An 18023-nucleotide genomic window follows, 5' to 3' on the forward strand; every position below is an offset into this window, starting at 1 on the left:
TAGTAGTAGTAGTAGTATTTCGGAGAGGGAGAGGGGGAAGGAGAGGGAGAGGGAGAGGGAAAGGGAGAGGGAGAGAGAGAAGGTTCAATGTGAAAAACATAGACCTGCTCTCTCCTGCACATGCCCTGACTGGGAATTGAACCGGCAATATTTCAGTGTCAGGGACTGCATACACATTGTTTTGAATGTGGCTTTATCAAAGTGTAAAGTTTTGAAACCATGGACAGTGTTTCTCAGACTGTGTGTATTTAATTTGTATTTATCTTGGAGAAAAGTGTTTTGGCAAGTCTTAAATAACTGCCCCAAACAATGCGTGTTTTCTATACATTACCGTGATGTGAAGGGAGGCACCAGGTTGAACGGTCAGGATTAAATGTTTGTAAATATATTACTTAGCAAATTGTTGGCTAGATTTACCTGCTGTAAGTATACAAAAGGGACCCTGCTCTCCTTATTAATGTGATGGGAAGACAGATATTGCTGAAAATTGTTTACGTGTTCCGAAGCTACCCAAGTCGTGTTTAATAAATCATTTTGTCAGCTCGAACTTTGTGATTGATTTGAAAGAAGAATGCATCCAAATGATTTACCGAGAGATTATAATTGGACTATTTTACCGGAGTTATAAATGTTTCTGTTGGTCATTTTCTCTTTTCTTCAGCTGAGAGACTGGGGAGCTTTCTGTCCTTTACTCCCTTGAGTAAAAACGTTGTCATATGGCACCCTTCCCCTCGGTGATGCTATGGCACGAGCTTTAACTGCTGGAATATTGTTTAAGTTGTAATGCAGGGAGGGCTTTTACTTAAGGCTGATAGAGTGAGTGTGAGAAACCTAGGCCACTTTTCCGGCTAATGACATTTGTAGTAATAGCCCTGCACCCAGCAAATCGACATACCCACTGGCTTGTTTTATTTTTTTTCTTGATTGATAAGGAAAAAGTTAAAAAAAATAATTGAATACTTCAGAAGTGAAGAATAAAATTGTTCACTTCCTCTGTAAATTAATATTCTGTCTAACAAGAATGACCCTTAGAAGGCACATAGACATAGGTCATTGCAGTTCGCAAATCAGTCACCTTCTAGGGAAAATACAAGCTTCTCTCTAGAACTGTCACATGAGCAAACGTGGGCGGGATATCCACACTGCCTCTCTAACGGTAGCAATATTCTTCTTTCAAATCACTGTCTCTGGGGAAAACTGAAGACAGCCATTGACTTCAGAGGGACACATTTATTTTCACTGAAGCTCACTTATATCTCAGTGGTCAGTTTAGGAAAAGGGAGATGGTTTTGCCCCTTTAGAAAAAGGGAGATGGTTTTGCTTATTTACTAATTTTGTTGTAGCTTGTTTACTTTAAGATTTTAACTTGCTTTATAGAATATAAGCCTGTGAGAATTTTAAAAATACGTATGTGAGGCTGTGTAGTGTGATACTGAGGGGCATAGTGTCAGGACAAGCTGAATTCATTACCACTCTTAGGGGCCTGTGTCACTTTGAGAATGTTACTTGGGTTTTCTAAATCTTATTTGTTTCATTTTAAGGTAGTTATGACAAGTGTTCCTTATAATTCTGCAACACACTGTGTCTTTTGGTTTTATGTTATAGTTTAGAGCTTTATAAATATATTATTTTGAGAATTATAATATTAAAATAATGAAAACGTCCTTTGTTCTATATCATTATTATGTGTAGCACTTAAAACACTGGCATTTAAATAATATGTAATGGATGTTGAACAAATGAAGTCATAAAGAAAACAGAATTTCCAATCAGCCATTGAACTAGATCTTGAAAATTCAGGAAGAAGTTGGTAGACAGAGAATGGAAAATGCTTACTTCTTTTAGAAGTTCTGTTATGTACATAAAAATAACTATGTGACGTTCGAAGATAAGAAGGAAAATTTGCCAGTTTGTGGATTTTAATTTTTTTTCATTATAACCATTTGGAAGCCAGGGTAAGATTTTAATATGAGTATTAGATTTTCTTTTTTAGAAACATAACTTTTACTGGGGCAGGCATTGGAGGTGAACTGGAAAAACAACCAGGACAGTTGGGAAACTTGAAATATCACAGAAGTATTAGTGGAGGTTAAAAAACACTTTTCTGAGGGTTAAGTTAATAAGCATTAGTGCCCCACTCAATGAGAATATCAAGGACAGAAGAGAAATTTATTTTCTCTGAAATAATAAAAAAATTAAAATATGTTTTTCCTGATTTCAGAGAGGAAGGGAGAGGGAAATAGAGATAGAAACATCAATGATCAAAGAAAATCATCTATCAGCTACCTCCTGAACACCCCCTACTGGCAATTGAGCCTGCAACACAGGCATGTGCCCTGACCAAGAATTGAATGATGACCTCCTGGTTCATTGGTCAATGCTCAACCACTGAGCTACACCAGCTGGGCTAATAAAATTAATTAATGTGGGGGCGGGGGGAGGAGATCTGGAAAAAATTGTCTTATGAGATTCATAGATTGTGAAAAAATAAGAAAAAAAGAATATTGAGTGATGAAAGAGTTGAATTTTTAATTGAATGCATGTCTTTAGTTTATAAGTAATACATTAATAAGAAGGCATTTAAGAGGAAATAGCCTATAGGCATTCATGTTTTAAAAAATGTAAAATACTTCAGAAACATCTGTATGGAAGATGCCTTTTTGATTCCAGAACCCGCGCAGGTAGCCTTCCTAGGGTGCCCGAGTTTTCACTTCTCACAGTTTGACTTTCATCTTTCTGCCGTGGCTTAATGGACACACATTTTCATCCCTGGCCCTCATCCTCGTGTTCCCCATCCCATCCTCAGTGCCTTGAGTAGTGTCCAAGACAAAGTAAGAGGCCAGGGGGTAGATATTGCTAAATTAGTGGGTAAATGGACAAATGACTTATTTAAAAAATTTTTAAATCTCTCATTGGTCGAATTAATTGCTTGTAGTTTTTAATGCACATTGGAACAGAGTCAAATCTTAACTGTTGGTCATAAAAGTATGTGTGAAGCAGTGTGATTGCGTGGGAGGATTATAGACCAAGGAGTTAGCAGCGGTTCTCAACCTGTGGGTCGCGACCCCTTTGGCGGTCGAACGACCCTTTCACAGGGGTCGCCGAAGACCATCCTGCATATCAGATATTTACATTACGATTCATAACAGTAGCAACATTACAGTTATGAACTAGCAACGATAATAATTTTATGGTTGGGTCACAACATGAGGAACAGTATTTAAAGGGCCAGAAGGTTGAGAACCACTGAGTTAGAGGGATCTCATGTCTAATTTCCAATTTATATCATCTGGGTTTTTTTTCATTTGAATGTGTCAATAAAACTTTATACAGTTGTTGGGAGTCTTTAAAAATAACCTATAAAGTAGACTGCACAATAGCTTATACTCATTAAATGTTAATTTAATTTGTATTTATGTGGCTTAGCTAAATGACTATTCTCTATATTATGTTGAAAATAATCGTAGGTTAGCGATATATATATATAGCTAGCTCAAAAGTGAAGCAATGTAGTCATGTGAAATAATTTCAACATAGTGAAGTCAGAGACTACTTTTTGATAACCTTCTCTTTTCCTTTGGTATTAATACAAATTATCTATATCCATAGATTTTTGCAAGTAAGTGGGAACCACGGAACTTTAACAGGAATGCATCATATTTGTGCTGTTATAAGGAGAAATAGGACCATTTGGGGTAAAAATCCTCAGCCTTGGAAAATGGGGCATTTACATAAAGAAAGGATAATAACATTTGAAAAAATATGAAACACAATTTGAACTTATACATCCTTCGTTCTTGCTATCCACAGGGAAAAATAATACCATTGATTGCAATCAAGACTGTCTTGTGAGTCTGAGAAAGAGAAAGGGAGTTCTGGTACTGTACTTCTTTCATATTTTGATTCGGGGAAATTATTGTGTCCTTTTTGTGTTACAGATCTACTTGCGATTCTTGGACTATGAGATGCAGAACTCAAATGAATGCAAGAGGAATTTTGTGGCCGTGTATGACGGCAGCAGTTCTGTGGAGGACCTGAGAGCCAAGTTCTGCAGCACTGTGGCCAATGACGTCATGCTGCGCACAGGCCTGGGGGTGATCCGCATGTGGGCGGACGAGGGCAGTCGGAACAGCAGATTTCAAATGCTCTTCACATCCTTTCAAGAACGTAAGCTTCTGGGCTGGCTGTCCTTCACATGCGTGCAGTGATGCAAGTCTCATAGCTGTTAGTGGTGTTTTCTCGGTGCAGTCTGAGCTCAGCAGGCTGTGGTTGGGTAAATTATAGAATCGTGGAAAGTCCCTTTCCTTCTTTGGAATCCAGTGCCAGAAGAGAGTTTTACCCATGACATTCTGTCTCCTTATGTATCAAAACCTTGCTAAAGACTATTCCCACTATTTGGCTGGGAAATGATGAGTTCTTTGTATTTGGTTGAGCTTCTACAAAGCTTACAGAACTGATACAGCAGCGTCTGATGAAGTTTGAGTCTAAATCTTAAAAACATGCATAGAAATATTTGGTAGGTTCTCTTCAGTAAGCTTCTCTTGAAGTCCCATTTATTTCAAATAGGTCTGCACCTACAGAGTTTCTATTAAAGTAGGCAAAGGGAGAGAAATGCTTGGGAAGGGAGTAAATATAAAAAGTTTCACAAAATATATAAAATGGCACAATGTGTGATACCCAGGCTTAGGTGCAAAGCATAGCAATTTCAGAAAATTGTGTTCTAACAAAGAATGAGTCATACTAATAGAGATATATTTGGGATATTCTTTAGAAACCTTGAATAATTCATGTTTAATAAATGAATGCAAATAGAAAATAATCCTGAGAAATTGGCTACCTTTAACAAATTGGCACCTTGTAATTTGAAGCTATACATTTTCAAATATATCTGAAATGTCAAGGATTTCTCAATGATAGGAACAGTAACCAATCTTTTTCAATTCATAAATGCTAAATCTAGCAGGCAGTGATTTTGTATAGTGAATAAATAGTTTGGGTCTTAAATTCCTCTCTAATTATCCAATTGGAGAATTCTAGGACCCCAGAAGTATTGAATGTTACTCAGTCTTTCTAAATCTTGATACCATCATAGAGTGTGTTAAATAACTTACCCAGCATTATTGCAGATTTAAAAAGCAGGTTGCTATCTATGTCTTCATTTCAGTAGTTGATCAAAATGTTAGAAATAGTCTGTCTTTATTTCAGCAAGGTATTTTTTTGGGGAAAAAAGAATACCCAAAATTCTTGTCATTTTTTTTTGAAGAAATTCAGGCAATATTGGTCCCTTCCAACTCAGATTGATGAAGATCTATGAGTATTTAAATTTTTTCTTATGTAAGAAATGGTGAATGATATCATACTGTGCATATATTATTAGAAATATTCCTACTTGAGTAAAAGGTAAAAGCTTCCATGCATATATAATTAAATTATTTCCAGAAGACATTCAAGTGGGTGGACTTTTCAATGACTAATCCAGAAGACACAGAGTCCTCTTTCTCCATAGGAAGAAAGTACTCTACATTTTATGTTCCTACACAGTAACAGATGATTACTCTTATTTGAATGATGAGTATTACAATGGCATTCTTTGTGATTATCTCATAAATTTACAATAATCTTCAATTGAAACTAATTTAGTCATTGCCTTTGTAGTTTTGCTTTAATATCTATCTAATGGAGATGGGCACATTTAGAGGTACTGCAAAAGAGATCATAACATTTTTAAGTATTAAGTGTGACTTGTATTCTTTAAGAAAGATAACTTATTTAACATTTAAATATATTCTGAAATGAACTGTAAAACTGATTAAACACTGTAACCACACAACCTTTATTTAATCATCAGAAATATCAAAAGATCACAGTGTCAGTAACTAAGAGGTCATTTTGAGAGGTTAATGGTATGCCTAACAGAAGGCCTCCTGGAGAATTAAAGGTAATGACCTTCAGTGATCTCAGTAGGAGCCAAGGAGAGAAAAGGGATGATCACAAACAGATTTATGGGTGTGACTTTAGTGTAAGAGAGCAAAACCTAGTGAATTTTCTTGAGTGCAAGAAAAATCTGTGAATATCATGGGGTGTTACTCCATGAGCATGTTACATTATGTGGCCAAAAGGCTATTACATAAGTAGGTAAGACCCTTAATCACTTGACTTTGAATTAATTATAAAGGAAACTTTCCTGATTGGTCTAATTATATACAAAATATATTAGTAAGAATTTTTATGCCTCTTTAAAAGGTCTAAATGTCAGGATGGAAGAAGTCAGAACTCTAAGCTGTAGCAGATACTCCTAGCCTTAAGGGATCACACTGCCGTGTTATAGATAGAACCACTTGGCAGAGAATGGTGGGGGACCTCCAGGAGCTGAGAATGTCCCCCAGTTGGCAGCCAGTAAGAAAGCAGGAACCTCAGTCCTACAACCCCAAGGGACTGAATTCTTTCAATAACCTGAATGAGGTTGGAAGATAAGAACCCAATCCATGATTCTCATGCTTCAGATAAGAACCCAATCCACAATTCTTTACCCCTAATGCATCATTAATTTTAACATTCTGAGACCCTAAGGAGAGAACTCACTCAAACCAGACTTCTGACCTACATAACTGAGATAATAAATGGGTGTGTGTTTTTTTAATATATTTTATTGATTTTTTTTTTTTACAGAGAGGAAGGGAGAAGGATAGAGAGTTAGAAACATTGATGAGAGAGAAACATCGATCAGCTGCCTCCTGCACGCCCCCTACTGGGGATGTGCCAGCAACCATGGCACATGCCCTTGACCAGAATCGAACCTGGGACCCTTCAGCCCACAGGCCGATGCTCTATCCAGTGAGCCAAACTGGTTAGGGCAAATGGGTGTTGTTTTAAGCCAGTAAGTTTGTAATAATTTGTTAATCAGTAGTAGAAGACTAAAACATTCATTTAATGTGATGGATAATCTAAATGTCAATCTATGTTACTTAGTATATTACTTAAATATATTAAATACTATATTATTATTTTTAATGTATTTTTATTCCTAAATCTGATAGCTTAGGAGATATAGAAAGATATAACTGTAGGCAGTATAAGAAAAATATTCACCCCAACATCATCTTAACCTTAAAGTTGGGTATCTACTGTAGTTTTATTAACCTAATAATCAGTAAGTTTTCATTTTTGTACTATTCATATTCCTCAGTCCATTCATTTGTTCCTTCAGTAAGCACACAAGCACCCAGGCACTGATGGCAACCAGATGGATAAGATGTTTGTTCCCTTTAAGGTGCTAGCACACTTATTCAAATTAAATTCAAGGGTGTGACTTACTTTAGAAAATGTTCAATTATATCTGGTACTCTGCTCCACACTCCCACCACACACTTCCTCATTTACTTTAGTAAGTTATCTACTCTAAAGCATATTCTAAAAAGCCTAATTCTCTCCTTGTAGAGATTTTTCTCCATCATTTTTTTTTTAGTTGGATCTCTACTCTTCTGCGAGGTAATAGATTATTATTTCACAGCTCAGTGTTATTATCTTTTCTTGTCTTGACCATTGTTGAACCTGTCATCTGCCTCTTATGCACATAATTTGCATTCTACAATGGATAGAGCAAATTCCTAATTTTTGGTATGCAAATAAAATTGTCATATCACCTCAATTAACTAATTTGATGGATCCTATATGGAAAAAAAGTATAGAAATTATAATTCAATAATTAATGTAAAAGTACAGAGTTCAGTAACACTGTGAATATACACCAAAAATATTAATTATATTCAACTTGCAACCATAATATTTAATTGTCCCACTAGAAAAAGCAAGACCAAATATGCTTACATATTTGGGGTGAATTCTAAGATCAAAAGTCATTATGCTCACTATATATTTCACCAAGGAAAGAAAATATTACCCATAGAGGAAGCAATGTTACCAATTATAACATAGACTAAAATGTAAATTGATGTTTTATTCATATAGATCTCCAGCCTCACCATTATGAGTTTGTGTATTTTAAAAGTACTAAGACCACTGTATTAATACAAAAGTATTTACTTATATATGTCATACAGCCATATAAGTAACAGATGGCATAGATTTCAGTATCAACAATATACAAAATATGCTGGAAAAATTGTGGAATGTGCCATATTTTGGTACATCTTTCTAAAATAGATACAGAACAGTGTGGATAAAGGAAAATATCACTATATACAAACCTGCAAAATTTAAAATATGCATTTGTATATAAACATAGGTCAAATAAAAAGGGAAACACTAAACTGGAGACCAAATGGCAGCATAAAGGAGAGACAATGAGTAAATATTGTTATGATTTAAAGAATAAAGTTTACATAAGACAATAGGAAAAAGTTCTATAGGCATACCAATAGAAAATGGGGCAAATGAAGTGAAAAAAATTACAGAGAAGCATAAATGGCTCTTGGTAAAGGAAACAAACAACTTTGCATATTGGTAAACAAGGATATGTAAATCAAACAGGAATGAAACATCATTTTCTTCCATAAAAATGTTTCAAAAATAGCAAATATGAAATACCTGCTTTTGAAGATGATGTGATGAAATAAAGAAATATATAGGCTAGGAGGGAAGTAAAAGTTTTCAAAAGGGCAATTTAGCCCTATATATCAAAATTCTAAACTAGGTACAAAATTATAGATACAGATAGAGACATAGATGTAGACATAGACATAGACATAGACATAGACATCAATATAGACATAGATATAGATGGCCCCATCTGTTGATCTAAAAAATAGCCTAAGAATATACACTAGTGGTGAGTGTTTAAAATGATTTAAAAAGTGGAAATTGTTTGAATGGCTTGGTTAAATCCTTCTTAAAACATGTATATACAGATTAACTATTAAGATAACGGGGTAGATTGATACTTTATGACCTTGAACTGTTTTTTTTTTTAATTGAATTCCTTAGAAAACTGTGCAGAATTGTCATTGAACTTTTGAGATCAACATTGTCTTAAGTAGAGCAGGGTTAAATCTGCCAGGGATCCTGTGGACATGAATGAAGGCAGCTCAGTCCTTGTAATTTTGGGTGGGATTTTAGGATATAATAAACATTGATCTCTTTGATTTTTGGCTTTATAGCCACTGTTCTTTATGTCTGTTTCTGAAAATAGGCAGTATGCATTTGTCGTATGGAGATGGGGACAATTATTCTAAATAGTCAGCCCTTGAACTTGCAGAATCACAACCCTGAGAGTAGTCCCTTTATGCTTGGCTCTAATAGTTATTTCTTACTAGAGGCCCGGTGCGCAAAATTCATGCACTTGGGGGAAGGTCCTCAGCCTGGCCTGTGCCTTCTCACGGTCGAGGAGCCCTTGGTGGATGTCCAACTGATGACTTAGGCCCACTCCCAATGGGAGAGGCTCCTGCCACTACCGCTGCACTTGCCAGCAGTGAGCCTGGCTCAGGGCTTTTGGCTGAGCGGCATTCCCCCTGTGGGAGTGCACTGACCACCAGGGGAAGCTCCTGCATTGAGCATCTGCCCCCTGGTGGTCAGTTCATGTCATAGCGATTGGTCGTTCCACTGCTTGGTTGATTTGCATATTAGCCTTTTATTATATAGGATAAGCCCTCCTTTTGGGAGTTGGCACATTCAATGATGAAATGAAATACAACACCTTTAACAGAAATGTGTGTCTAAACTAAAGGCTGTTTTAGATATGTGTTCATCAGTCATGGAAACAAAGCCTGGGCCACATGTCCAAGTTCCAATAATAATCAATGTCTAGACCCCAAAGAGATATAGCATCCTCCTTATTGAGAGTCAAGTCACGTCTCATTGCACACAATGAATAAATTGTGTAGCTGACCCAAGGTAGACATAATCATAGTATAAAGTGTGTAATAATTCCTTGCACTCCAAGTAGTAATGGTTAAATCATGATGTGGTTCATGGCCTCTGTCAGGAAGGGAATGTTCTCTGTCCGTGGAATATAATTTTCACATGAAGGTGTTTCTCTTTTCTTAATATAGTATTTTTTGCCAGAGTAAGAATATGCAATTTTAGCAGAAATATTTGGAGAGATCTAATTCGATTGCTATTAATTTGAAATTTGTGAATAGAATTTATTCTATTAAAAAAGGGGATTGAAATATATCTTCCTCAATAATACTGGATATTTTGACCGATAACCAAGTCACATTGGAACATAGAGTTTTAGAGGCAGGTATTGATTTTTTTTAAAAAAAATATGAAGATGATAAAGGAGATGAAGTGAAGATGCACAAATCTATTTCTGGCCTCAAATCTGGTCATCATTTCTCAAGTAAAATGTCATTTCTTTTGATTGAATGGCCCGGGGGCCATTTTAACTTTAAAGTAGATGGTAGGGAAATTTTTTCCATTTATTTTGGGAAGAACAAGGAAAAACTTTTATTTTGAGGTTATTTCTGATGGCCAAATATGTATTCTCTACATTTGCTTTTTTCTAGAATTAGAATACTACTATTGAAAATGATACTTAGCAGTAAGCTATGCAAACTTATAATAATGTTAAGCTTTGCTCTCATCTCTGAAGCAACAAAAGTGATGGGCTCTAGAGAAACTAGAGTATCAGAAAGTTTTAATAAATCAAAGTCTTCAAAATTGATCAGAGTTGAATTCAAGAAATGAAGCAAGGGCACGTGCCTGTTCTCCTGGGCTGCCTTTCCATGCAGTGTTGTGAGCATTTCATTCCAACTTAAGATCTGGGAAGTAAGGAATAAAAAGAGCATCTGCAGAAGATCACATATATAAGTGTGAGTGTGTGTGCATGTGTGAGTGTGTGAGGCTGTGTGCGTGTGTGAGCCTGTGTGTGTTCATACATGCACACATGTATGTGGGTGTGCATGATGGTGTGTGTGTGTGTGTGTGTGTGTGTGTGTAGCTGTACACACACAGGCCAGGACAGAGGGGGGTTGTGAACATTTGACAAACCTCAAATTAAAGAAATTGAAAAAGAAGGTTTTGAGGAAAGCAAGAAACAAGGAGAATATGTATGGATAGGAGATTTGGGACCGTGGCTGGGGTAATTTAGGGAAGCACCTGGCCTTAAGTCCTAAGGTTTTTGTTTTTTTTTTAATAATGTCATGATTTTTAAAGAAAAATAGGATCAAGCATCACTTCTATTTCCAGATTTTCCTGATGAAATCTGATGTTCTTTGGCTTTGAACTAATCTGCCAATGAAGTTTTATTAACCATGAAGCAATAAGTATCCCAAACATCAATATTTCAGAGAGATATCTGCCACTTTTATTTCCATTTTTGTTTTACTACTTCCTGAATAGTATTTAATGGATTTCTGAATTTAAAATGCAATGGAGAGAGAAAAAAACAAAAACTGTAATAGTTAGAATGAGCATTAATGCCTTTAGCATTATAAATTAAAAGCCTTTGAATTACACAATTGGAACAACATTTATAACCATTTGACACAATGCTGAAAAGTTATGACACATCATGATTAAAGCTCTAACATAATAGCATGTTGTATGATTCGTTATTAAATTTTTAAATAAAACTTCCTTTTTGTTGTATTGTGGCTGCCTTTTTTTATCTTGTGCTCCTTTACCTAATTCAGGTATGCTCAGAATTTTTTTTTGTTTAATTCTTTCTAAAGTTTTTACTTTTTAAGAATCAGGAATAAATAGATATAAACATTGTTTACTCCAGATGCATAGATTCATGGTTTAAGCATCATGATGGATTGAAACGCTATTTTACCAAAATGTGGTGCATACTGCCACCTCGTGGTGAGAGTGGGAACATGTGAGGATTAAAAAAAAATCATGGAATCTGAGTTACTCTGAATTTTAAGTATTGCTTCCTTAGCTGCCATTTTATTACAAATAAACCTAAACTTCAAGTTTCTCCCAGGTAAACTTAGGAAATAAAGTTTCTGTTTTTTAAGAGGCAATATATATTGATATATGCATACTGAAGTTCTAAGTAGAATTCATTCTCTGCAAAATGGTAGAATGAATGCCTTCTCTGCAATAGTAAGAGAGCAAAGAAATGATACTGAGGTTCATTTTCTGAGAATATCATAATTTGTGTTGTATTTGAAAACTGTGGCACTAAAGGTTAATTCTCCACCTGCAAACACACCTCTCAGAGTAATCAGCTCTCTGGATACTCAGGTGTGCAGCCTAGCCAGTGTTAAACTCTTCTCAGTAATATTTACCAATTAATATTATCTGTTGAGTATTTACTACACACCTAAAAATGGTAAGCAATATAAGAGATTTTTTAAATATAAATTTATTTATTTTTAATTTAAATTCTTTGTTGTTTTATTACATGAGTTTCCTTTTTCCCCAATTGAACTCTCCCCAGCTGCTCCTGCCCCCTGCCCCCCAGCATATGCCCTTGCCCCACTACTGTCTGTCCATTGGTTATGCCCATATGCACACATACAAGTCCCTTGGTTGATCTGTAACCCCTCACTCCCCGCCTTCCCTTATAGGTTGAACAGTCTGTTCGATGCTTCTATGTCTCTAGTTCTATTTTTGTTCATCAGTTTAGGTTGTTCATTATATTCCACATATGAGTGAGATCATGTGATATTTATCTTTCTCTCACTGGCTTATTTCTCTTAGCATAATGCTCTCCAGTTCCATCCATGCTGTTGCAAATGGTAAGAATTCCTTCTCTTTTTTTTTTTTTACAACAGCATAGTATTCCATTGTGTACGACAGTTTTCTAATCCACTCATCTGCTGATGGGCACTTAGGCTGTTTCCAAATCTTAGCTATTGTAAATTGTGCTGCTATGAACATTGGGGTACATATGTCCTTTCTGACTGGCATTTCTGTTTTCTTGGGATATATTCCTAGAAGTGGGATTACCGGGTCAAACAGGAGTTCCGTTTTTAGTTTTTTGAGGAAACTCCATACTGTTTTCCACAGAGGCTGCACCAGTTTGCATTCCTACCAGCAGTGCAAGAGAGGGTTCCTTTTTCCCCTGCATCCTTGCCAGCATTTGTCCTTTGTTGAACTGGTGATGATAGCCATTCTGACAGGTGTGAGAATGTTGCTTGGATTTGCATCTCTCAGATGATTAGTGACTTTGAGCATGTTTTCATATGTCTTTTGGCCTTCTGTATGTCCTCTTTTGAAAAGTGTCTATTTAGATCCTTCGTCCGTTTTTTGATTGGATTGTTTATCTTCCTTTTAAGTCATGCCCTTAGCCAAAAAGAACTTGTGGGAAAGATGATAAGTATATACTAAGTGTTGAACTTTTTACAAACTCTAACAGGATTTAAGAAAAAGGTAATTTTCTGTTAGACTGGAATATTTCAAAGCTGCATTGATAGTGCAGTTCTGATATGGTTTGGATAGCCGAGTGGGGACGGGGATTCCAGGGCAGACAGAGGAAGAGAAGGGCATGCAAGCACTGCCCTATAGATACCGAGAGTGTGATGGTGGCCGTGGGAAGTGATGGGAGTGATAGAGTGTATCTGACATCCTCAAAAGACCAATGAGAACATAGCTTGATTTGGGAGGCAGGAAGATGCCATTTTATTTTTTTTAGCAAGAGATAGAAAGGACTCTTTCATAATCCACTGCATATCTGGATTTACATGAGAGAAATATTCAAAAATGCAATATGGAGAAAATTTAGATTCCAATTGATTTTATTTTTGGTGTCTATGAAACAAAACTGGTTTTTGTTCGAGGAGTGTAAGTTGTTGTACATTCGTTTCTTAGCCTTTACAAGATTGCTTGTTGTATTGTTTGCATAGCAATTCTATGTATAATAGCAAAGGTAGGGGAAAAGGTTGGATAATACTTGGAATGATATTAATTTTTAAGAGCAAGAATGACTCAAGTTCACTGGCACGTTTGTGTAATTATTTGATGTAAAGAAGTGGGTCCTGATGTGATTTATTGAGAGTCCTGGCTTACCTGTTACATTCCAGTTTAACCCCCAACATCTAACAACTGATACTGGGACACTGATTGGGAGTTTATACGACATTTTCATTGCTATAAAACAGCAGAATATAGAACAAGATTACACTTGGAATTCAAATCTCAGTGCTCTTACCAACACATTATTGTATTTCACTCAATTATAGAATGCAGAGTCATTTTTATATATTAAATTTTATAAACCCATCCTATTTAATGGTAATTACAATTTTTCCAACTTATTGTAGAAGGTCAATAAATATTTATGCTCTTCTAAAGGTATTCTTTACTTGGAGGATAACTGTACTTTCAAAACTATTGCACTTGATGTCTTGCACATTTTTACTAAATCATTTTTCAGCCACCCCAATCAATTCACAGAAAACTCCTTTTTGTTCTTGTACACGTTTTGACAACACTCATTATCTGCTAAACAGACCATATCAGTTCTGCAACAGCCATTATTGTGGGCTACAGACATTCAAATTGAGCTTCTTATGAAAAGGCAGATTTTTGCAATAATATATGGGGTCATTAAATTTTGTTATATGATGCTTAACAAACCTTTGGCCCAATAAAATTTTAAGCAGAATACTTTTCTAAATGACTACTGAACATTCTCTACACTTTAATTCTTTTTTCTTTTTTAAAATGATTGTTACATATTTTTGCTCTTTAACCAGGGACCTAACGTCAAGTCAAACAAGGCAGAAGGAAGAAGGAACTCTGTTTTGAGAAGCAGCTGGGGGTTGGGGGGAGTGAGGTGGGAGGAAGGGGTGGCTGGCCAGGAGTCACTTTGCTGGAGTTGGCCGGATCTTTGCTCTATTGATTTGATTTTCAAGACTTGACTATATATTTTTTAAGAATTCCTCTAGCATATTAAAATACACTAATTGGCCTATGCAAAGTATTTTCTGGACCATTTTGACTAACATAGCAAATACAGTTGACTCTTGAACAATGTGGGGTTATTACTAGTCCTCCCCCCACTTCCCCATGTTCGACTCCCCCAACATTAATTGCTGTTGACTAGGAGCCTTACCAACAACAAAAACAGTGATTAACACATATTTTGTATATGTGCTATACACTGAATTCTTACAATAAAGTAAGCTAGAGAAGATAAAACATTATTAAGAAAATCATAAGGAAGAGAAAATACATTTACAGTGTTTATTGAAAAAAGATTCATGTATACATGGACTTGTGCCTTTCAAACCCATGTGTTCAAAGGTCAATGTTCATTGAAAGATGGTAACTTTCTAAAATATCCACAATATATAGTTTGAAGGTGAAAAATTCATTATAATGTGACTGCAGTGTTTAGATAATATTGATCATTAATAACCCTTTGCTGATTGATTTCCACTGTAAATTACATGTAGTACTGAATATGTGTTGTATCTAGTATTTCTAGAATGTCTGTTCTTACAAGGGTCACAGAAAATATTACTGGAAAAGGTAAACACTGAAATTACATTATATGAGGTATGTGGAATAATTGTGAAGGTAAAAACAAGAGTTAGCATAAAACACTGACTGTATACCATGATTCCTAATGCAGTATTACCCGAGAAACTTATTCTTCTAAATATTCTATTACTATGATAATGAAAGAAATGCATTTTCCTAATATTTAAGTCATATCTAACATTTTTCTTTGCTATATTAAAATCTTCATTGTTTATCATATTTATGTCACTGAATTTCCCATATTTATGTAGATCTTCTTAGAGCTACCTCCAGCACCTGACTGTGCACTGTAATCTGGGAATCATGGGCCATGATACCTAAAGTTACCAGAATGTGTGAAATTCATGCAAAGTAGGCTAATTTCACCACCATATACCTGTTAAAAGTCAATGAGAATAATATATTTTTTTCCTTATGTTGTTTGGGATTAATTTTCTCCAGTTCTGAATTTCCAAGACACTCTCCTTTTCATATGCTTAAATAGTATCATAGGGTTTTGTCTAATATGTAACTTTTTCTTTAGTACTTTGCAAACATGTACTTTTCAAACTCAGTATTTCAGTTGAGTCTTTTTGCTCAGTATGGCTAAGTTTACACAGATATAATGTGAAGCATAACTTAGCCACTTTGTTAAAAAAAAAAAAAACAACACTGTATGGATAATGGACTTCATTTTTATGATGGAAAATCCCCAGGCCTGTTTTATAAGCTGGACACCTCTAGAGGGACACCAGCTCTGTTAGTAACTCAAGAAATAATTGCCACTTTGGCAACACTTTTGAGAATGAAAGGTCAGATCCTTTATCTCAAGTTGAGGGTAAATCATCACTGCTATCTTTTTGCTTTTAGATTTGCAATGTGACTGATTTACTACTGAGCGTCAGTTAAATTTCTTCATCTTTCTCTTCTTGCTTTCAGCTCCCTGTGAAGGCAACATGTTCTTCTGCCACAGTAACATGTGTATCAACAGCACCCTGGTGTGCAATGGGCTCCAGAACTGTGTGTATCCTTGGGATGAAAACCACTGCAAAGGTAATGATTTGCAGACTCCCCCCGTCTGGAGTGGGAAGGATACAAATGCCAATGATCTATGTGTCAGACCATCGTAAAGACAGAGTGTAGAGAGGCTTTTATGAACGTTGGGTGTCTTCTAATCCATTGGGAAGCCTTGTTCTTTGCCATTTCAGGTGCTGTCACCAGAAGTTTCATTAACACACAGTGGACTGACTCTCCAGAGCCCTTGAACGCTCATGGAGGTGTCTTCATAGGAGAGCCTGCAAGGACATGGAAAGACACTTGGAGCTTAGATGCAGTGTGGGGTTTCCCATCAGACCCAGGGCCCTTCGTCTGGGTTACACCTGTCATTATTCCAGTTTGTCTTCATTGAGTACAGTGCAGGTACTCTAGAGATAAAGCTTATTGAAGGCGTGCTTGAGCATTCAGTTACTTCCAGCCACTTAAACTCAACTCAACTACCTAATGCTTTTCTTCCATTGCAATGGAAGTAGCTCCCATCCCCTGCTCCCCACTCTGGCTGATGCACAAAGGCCTGTTTCTGTCGACAGCATTTCCAATCCTTGGCTTGGTTATAAATGTTGCATGTTTCAGTGAAGTTGAAAGTGCCAGACATCTTTTATTCAGATTCAGTAAGAACCAGTTTGCAAAGGACAAGCAGGCAGACAACTCTTTCTTATTCCAAGTCCAGTGTCGTCCACTAAAACGCCTTCTCTGGGTAGAAGCAGGGAGGTGACCGCAGCAGCCGTGGTTCCCGAGGTCAATAAGGAAGGCAGACCCGGGCATCAAATATCTGAAAGTAGATGTGGCGATGTTCAGTTTTGTGTCCCAGGAACCATTTTGGAATCAATGGGAAATTAAATATTTTCTGAAGACTCTTAATACCATCCTGGTCATTTCCATTATTTTTGAGATTTCCATTGGCTCTAGCACCTCTACACTGTGATCCAAATAGAGTAAGTCTTCAGGGGAAGGTGTGGTCTGTCTGTTCTTGTGGTCTGACTCTCTCATGGGCAAAACTTCTGCACCGTGGCTCAGGATGAAGGGGCAGGGGCAGTGGCCAGCTGTTTTAGAGTAACACCCCTTTATGAACAGGGTCCTGGTCTTCTCCACTGGCCTCTCAGATGGTTCCCTCTGTGAGTGAGTGGGGGCCCAGCCTCCTCACCCTTTGCACCTGGGTCTGAGCCTTGGGGCTAGCAGGGGGCCTGGGAGGAGGAAAGGAGCCCCAGACACTAGGGCCACCCCTGCCTGAGGTGGAGCACCTGCAACAGCGATGAGGGTGAGACATGCTGGTGTCTTGCCCTCCTGGGGAGGTGCTGTGTCTCCATTCTGGGAGCTGCCGGGAGAGGAAGCCTGTGTTGTCTGAAGTTTTCCCAGCAGAGTTTTGCTCAGGATGACCCGGGGATTGTGGGAGCTTCCATGCCATAGACCAGGGGTGGGCAACCTTTTTGTGAGTGCATGCCAAAACCAGCAAAATCTCTGACTCAAAATTCTTCTGTGTACCAACCCTAATTTTTTGAGAACATGTTACTCCTTCCTACTTGATATCTCTTAAGGTGTACGTATGTGAAGAACCTTGAAGAAATAATAAAATTCATTCGAGCGACAAA

At 36.8% G+C, this 18023-nt stretch overlaps 1 protein-coding gene across 2 annotated transcripts in view; it reads left to right on the forward strand.

Moving 5' to 3' along the window:
- The window catches only part of NETO1 (neuropilin and tolloid like 1), an 83763-nt gene that overhangs the window by 60972 nt on the left and 4768 nt on the right, over nucleotides 1–18023 (forward strand). For both annotated transcript variants that reach the window (XM_006761920.2, XM_006761921.2), the window contains exons 7-8: nucleotides 3939–4167; nucleotides 16318–16431. In XM_006761920.2, coding sequence (XP_006761983.1) covers nucleotides 3939–4167; nucleotides 16318–16431 — 343 coding nt within the window. The remainder of the gene's footprint in view (nucleotides 1–3938; nucleotides 4168–16317; nucleotides 16432–18023) is intronic.

The sequence above is a fragment of the Myotis davidii genome, unplaced genomic scaffold (assembly GCF_000327345.1).
Source record: "Myotis davidii unplaced genomic scaffold, ASM32734v1 scaffold96, whole genome shotgun sequence".
In the NCBI taxonomy this organism is placed as follows: Eukaryota; Metazoa; Chordata; class Mammalia; order Chiroptera; family Vespertilionidae; genus Myotis; species Myotis davidii.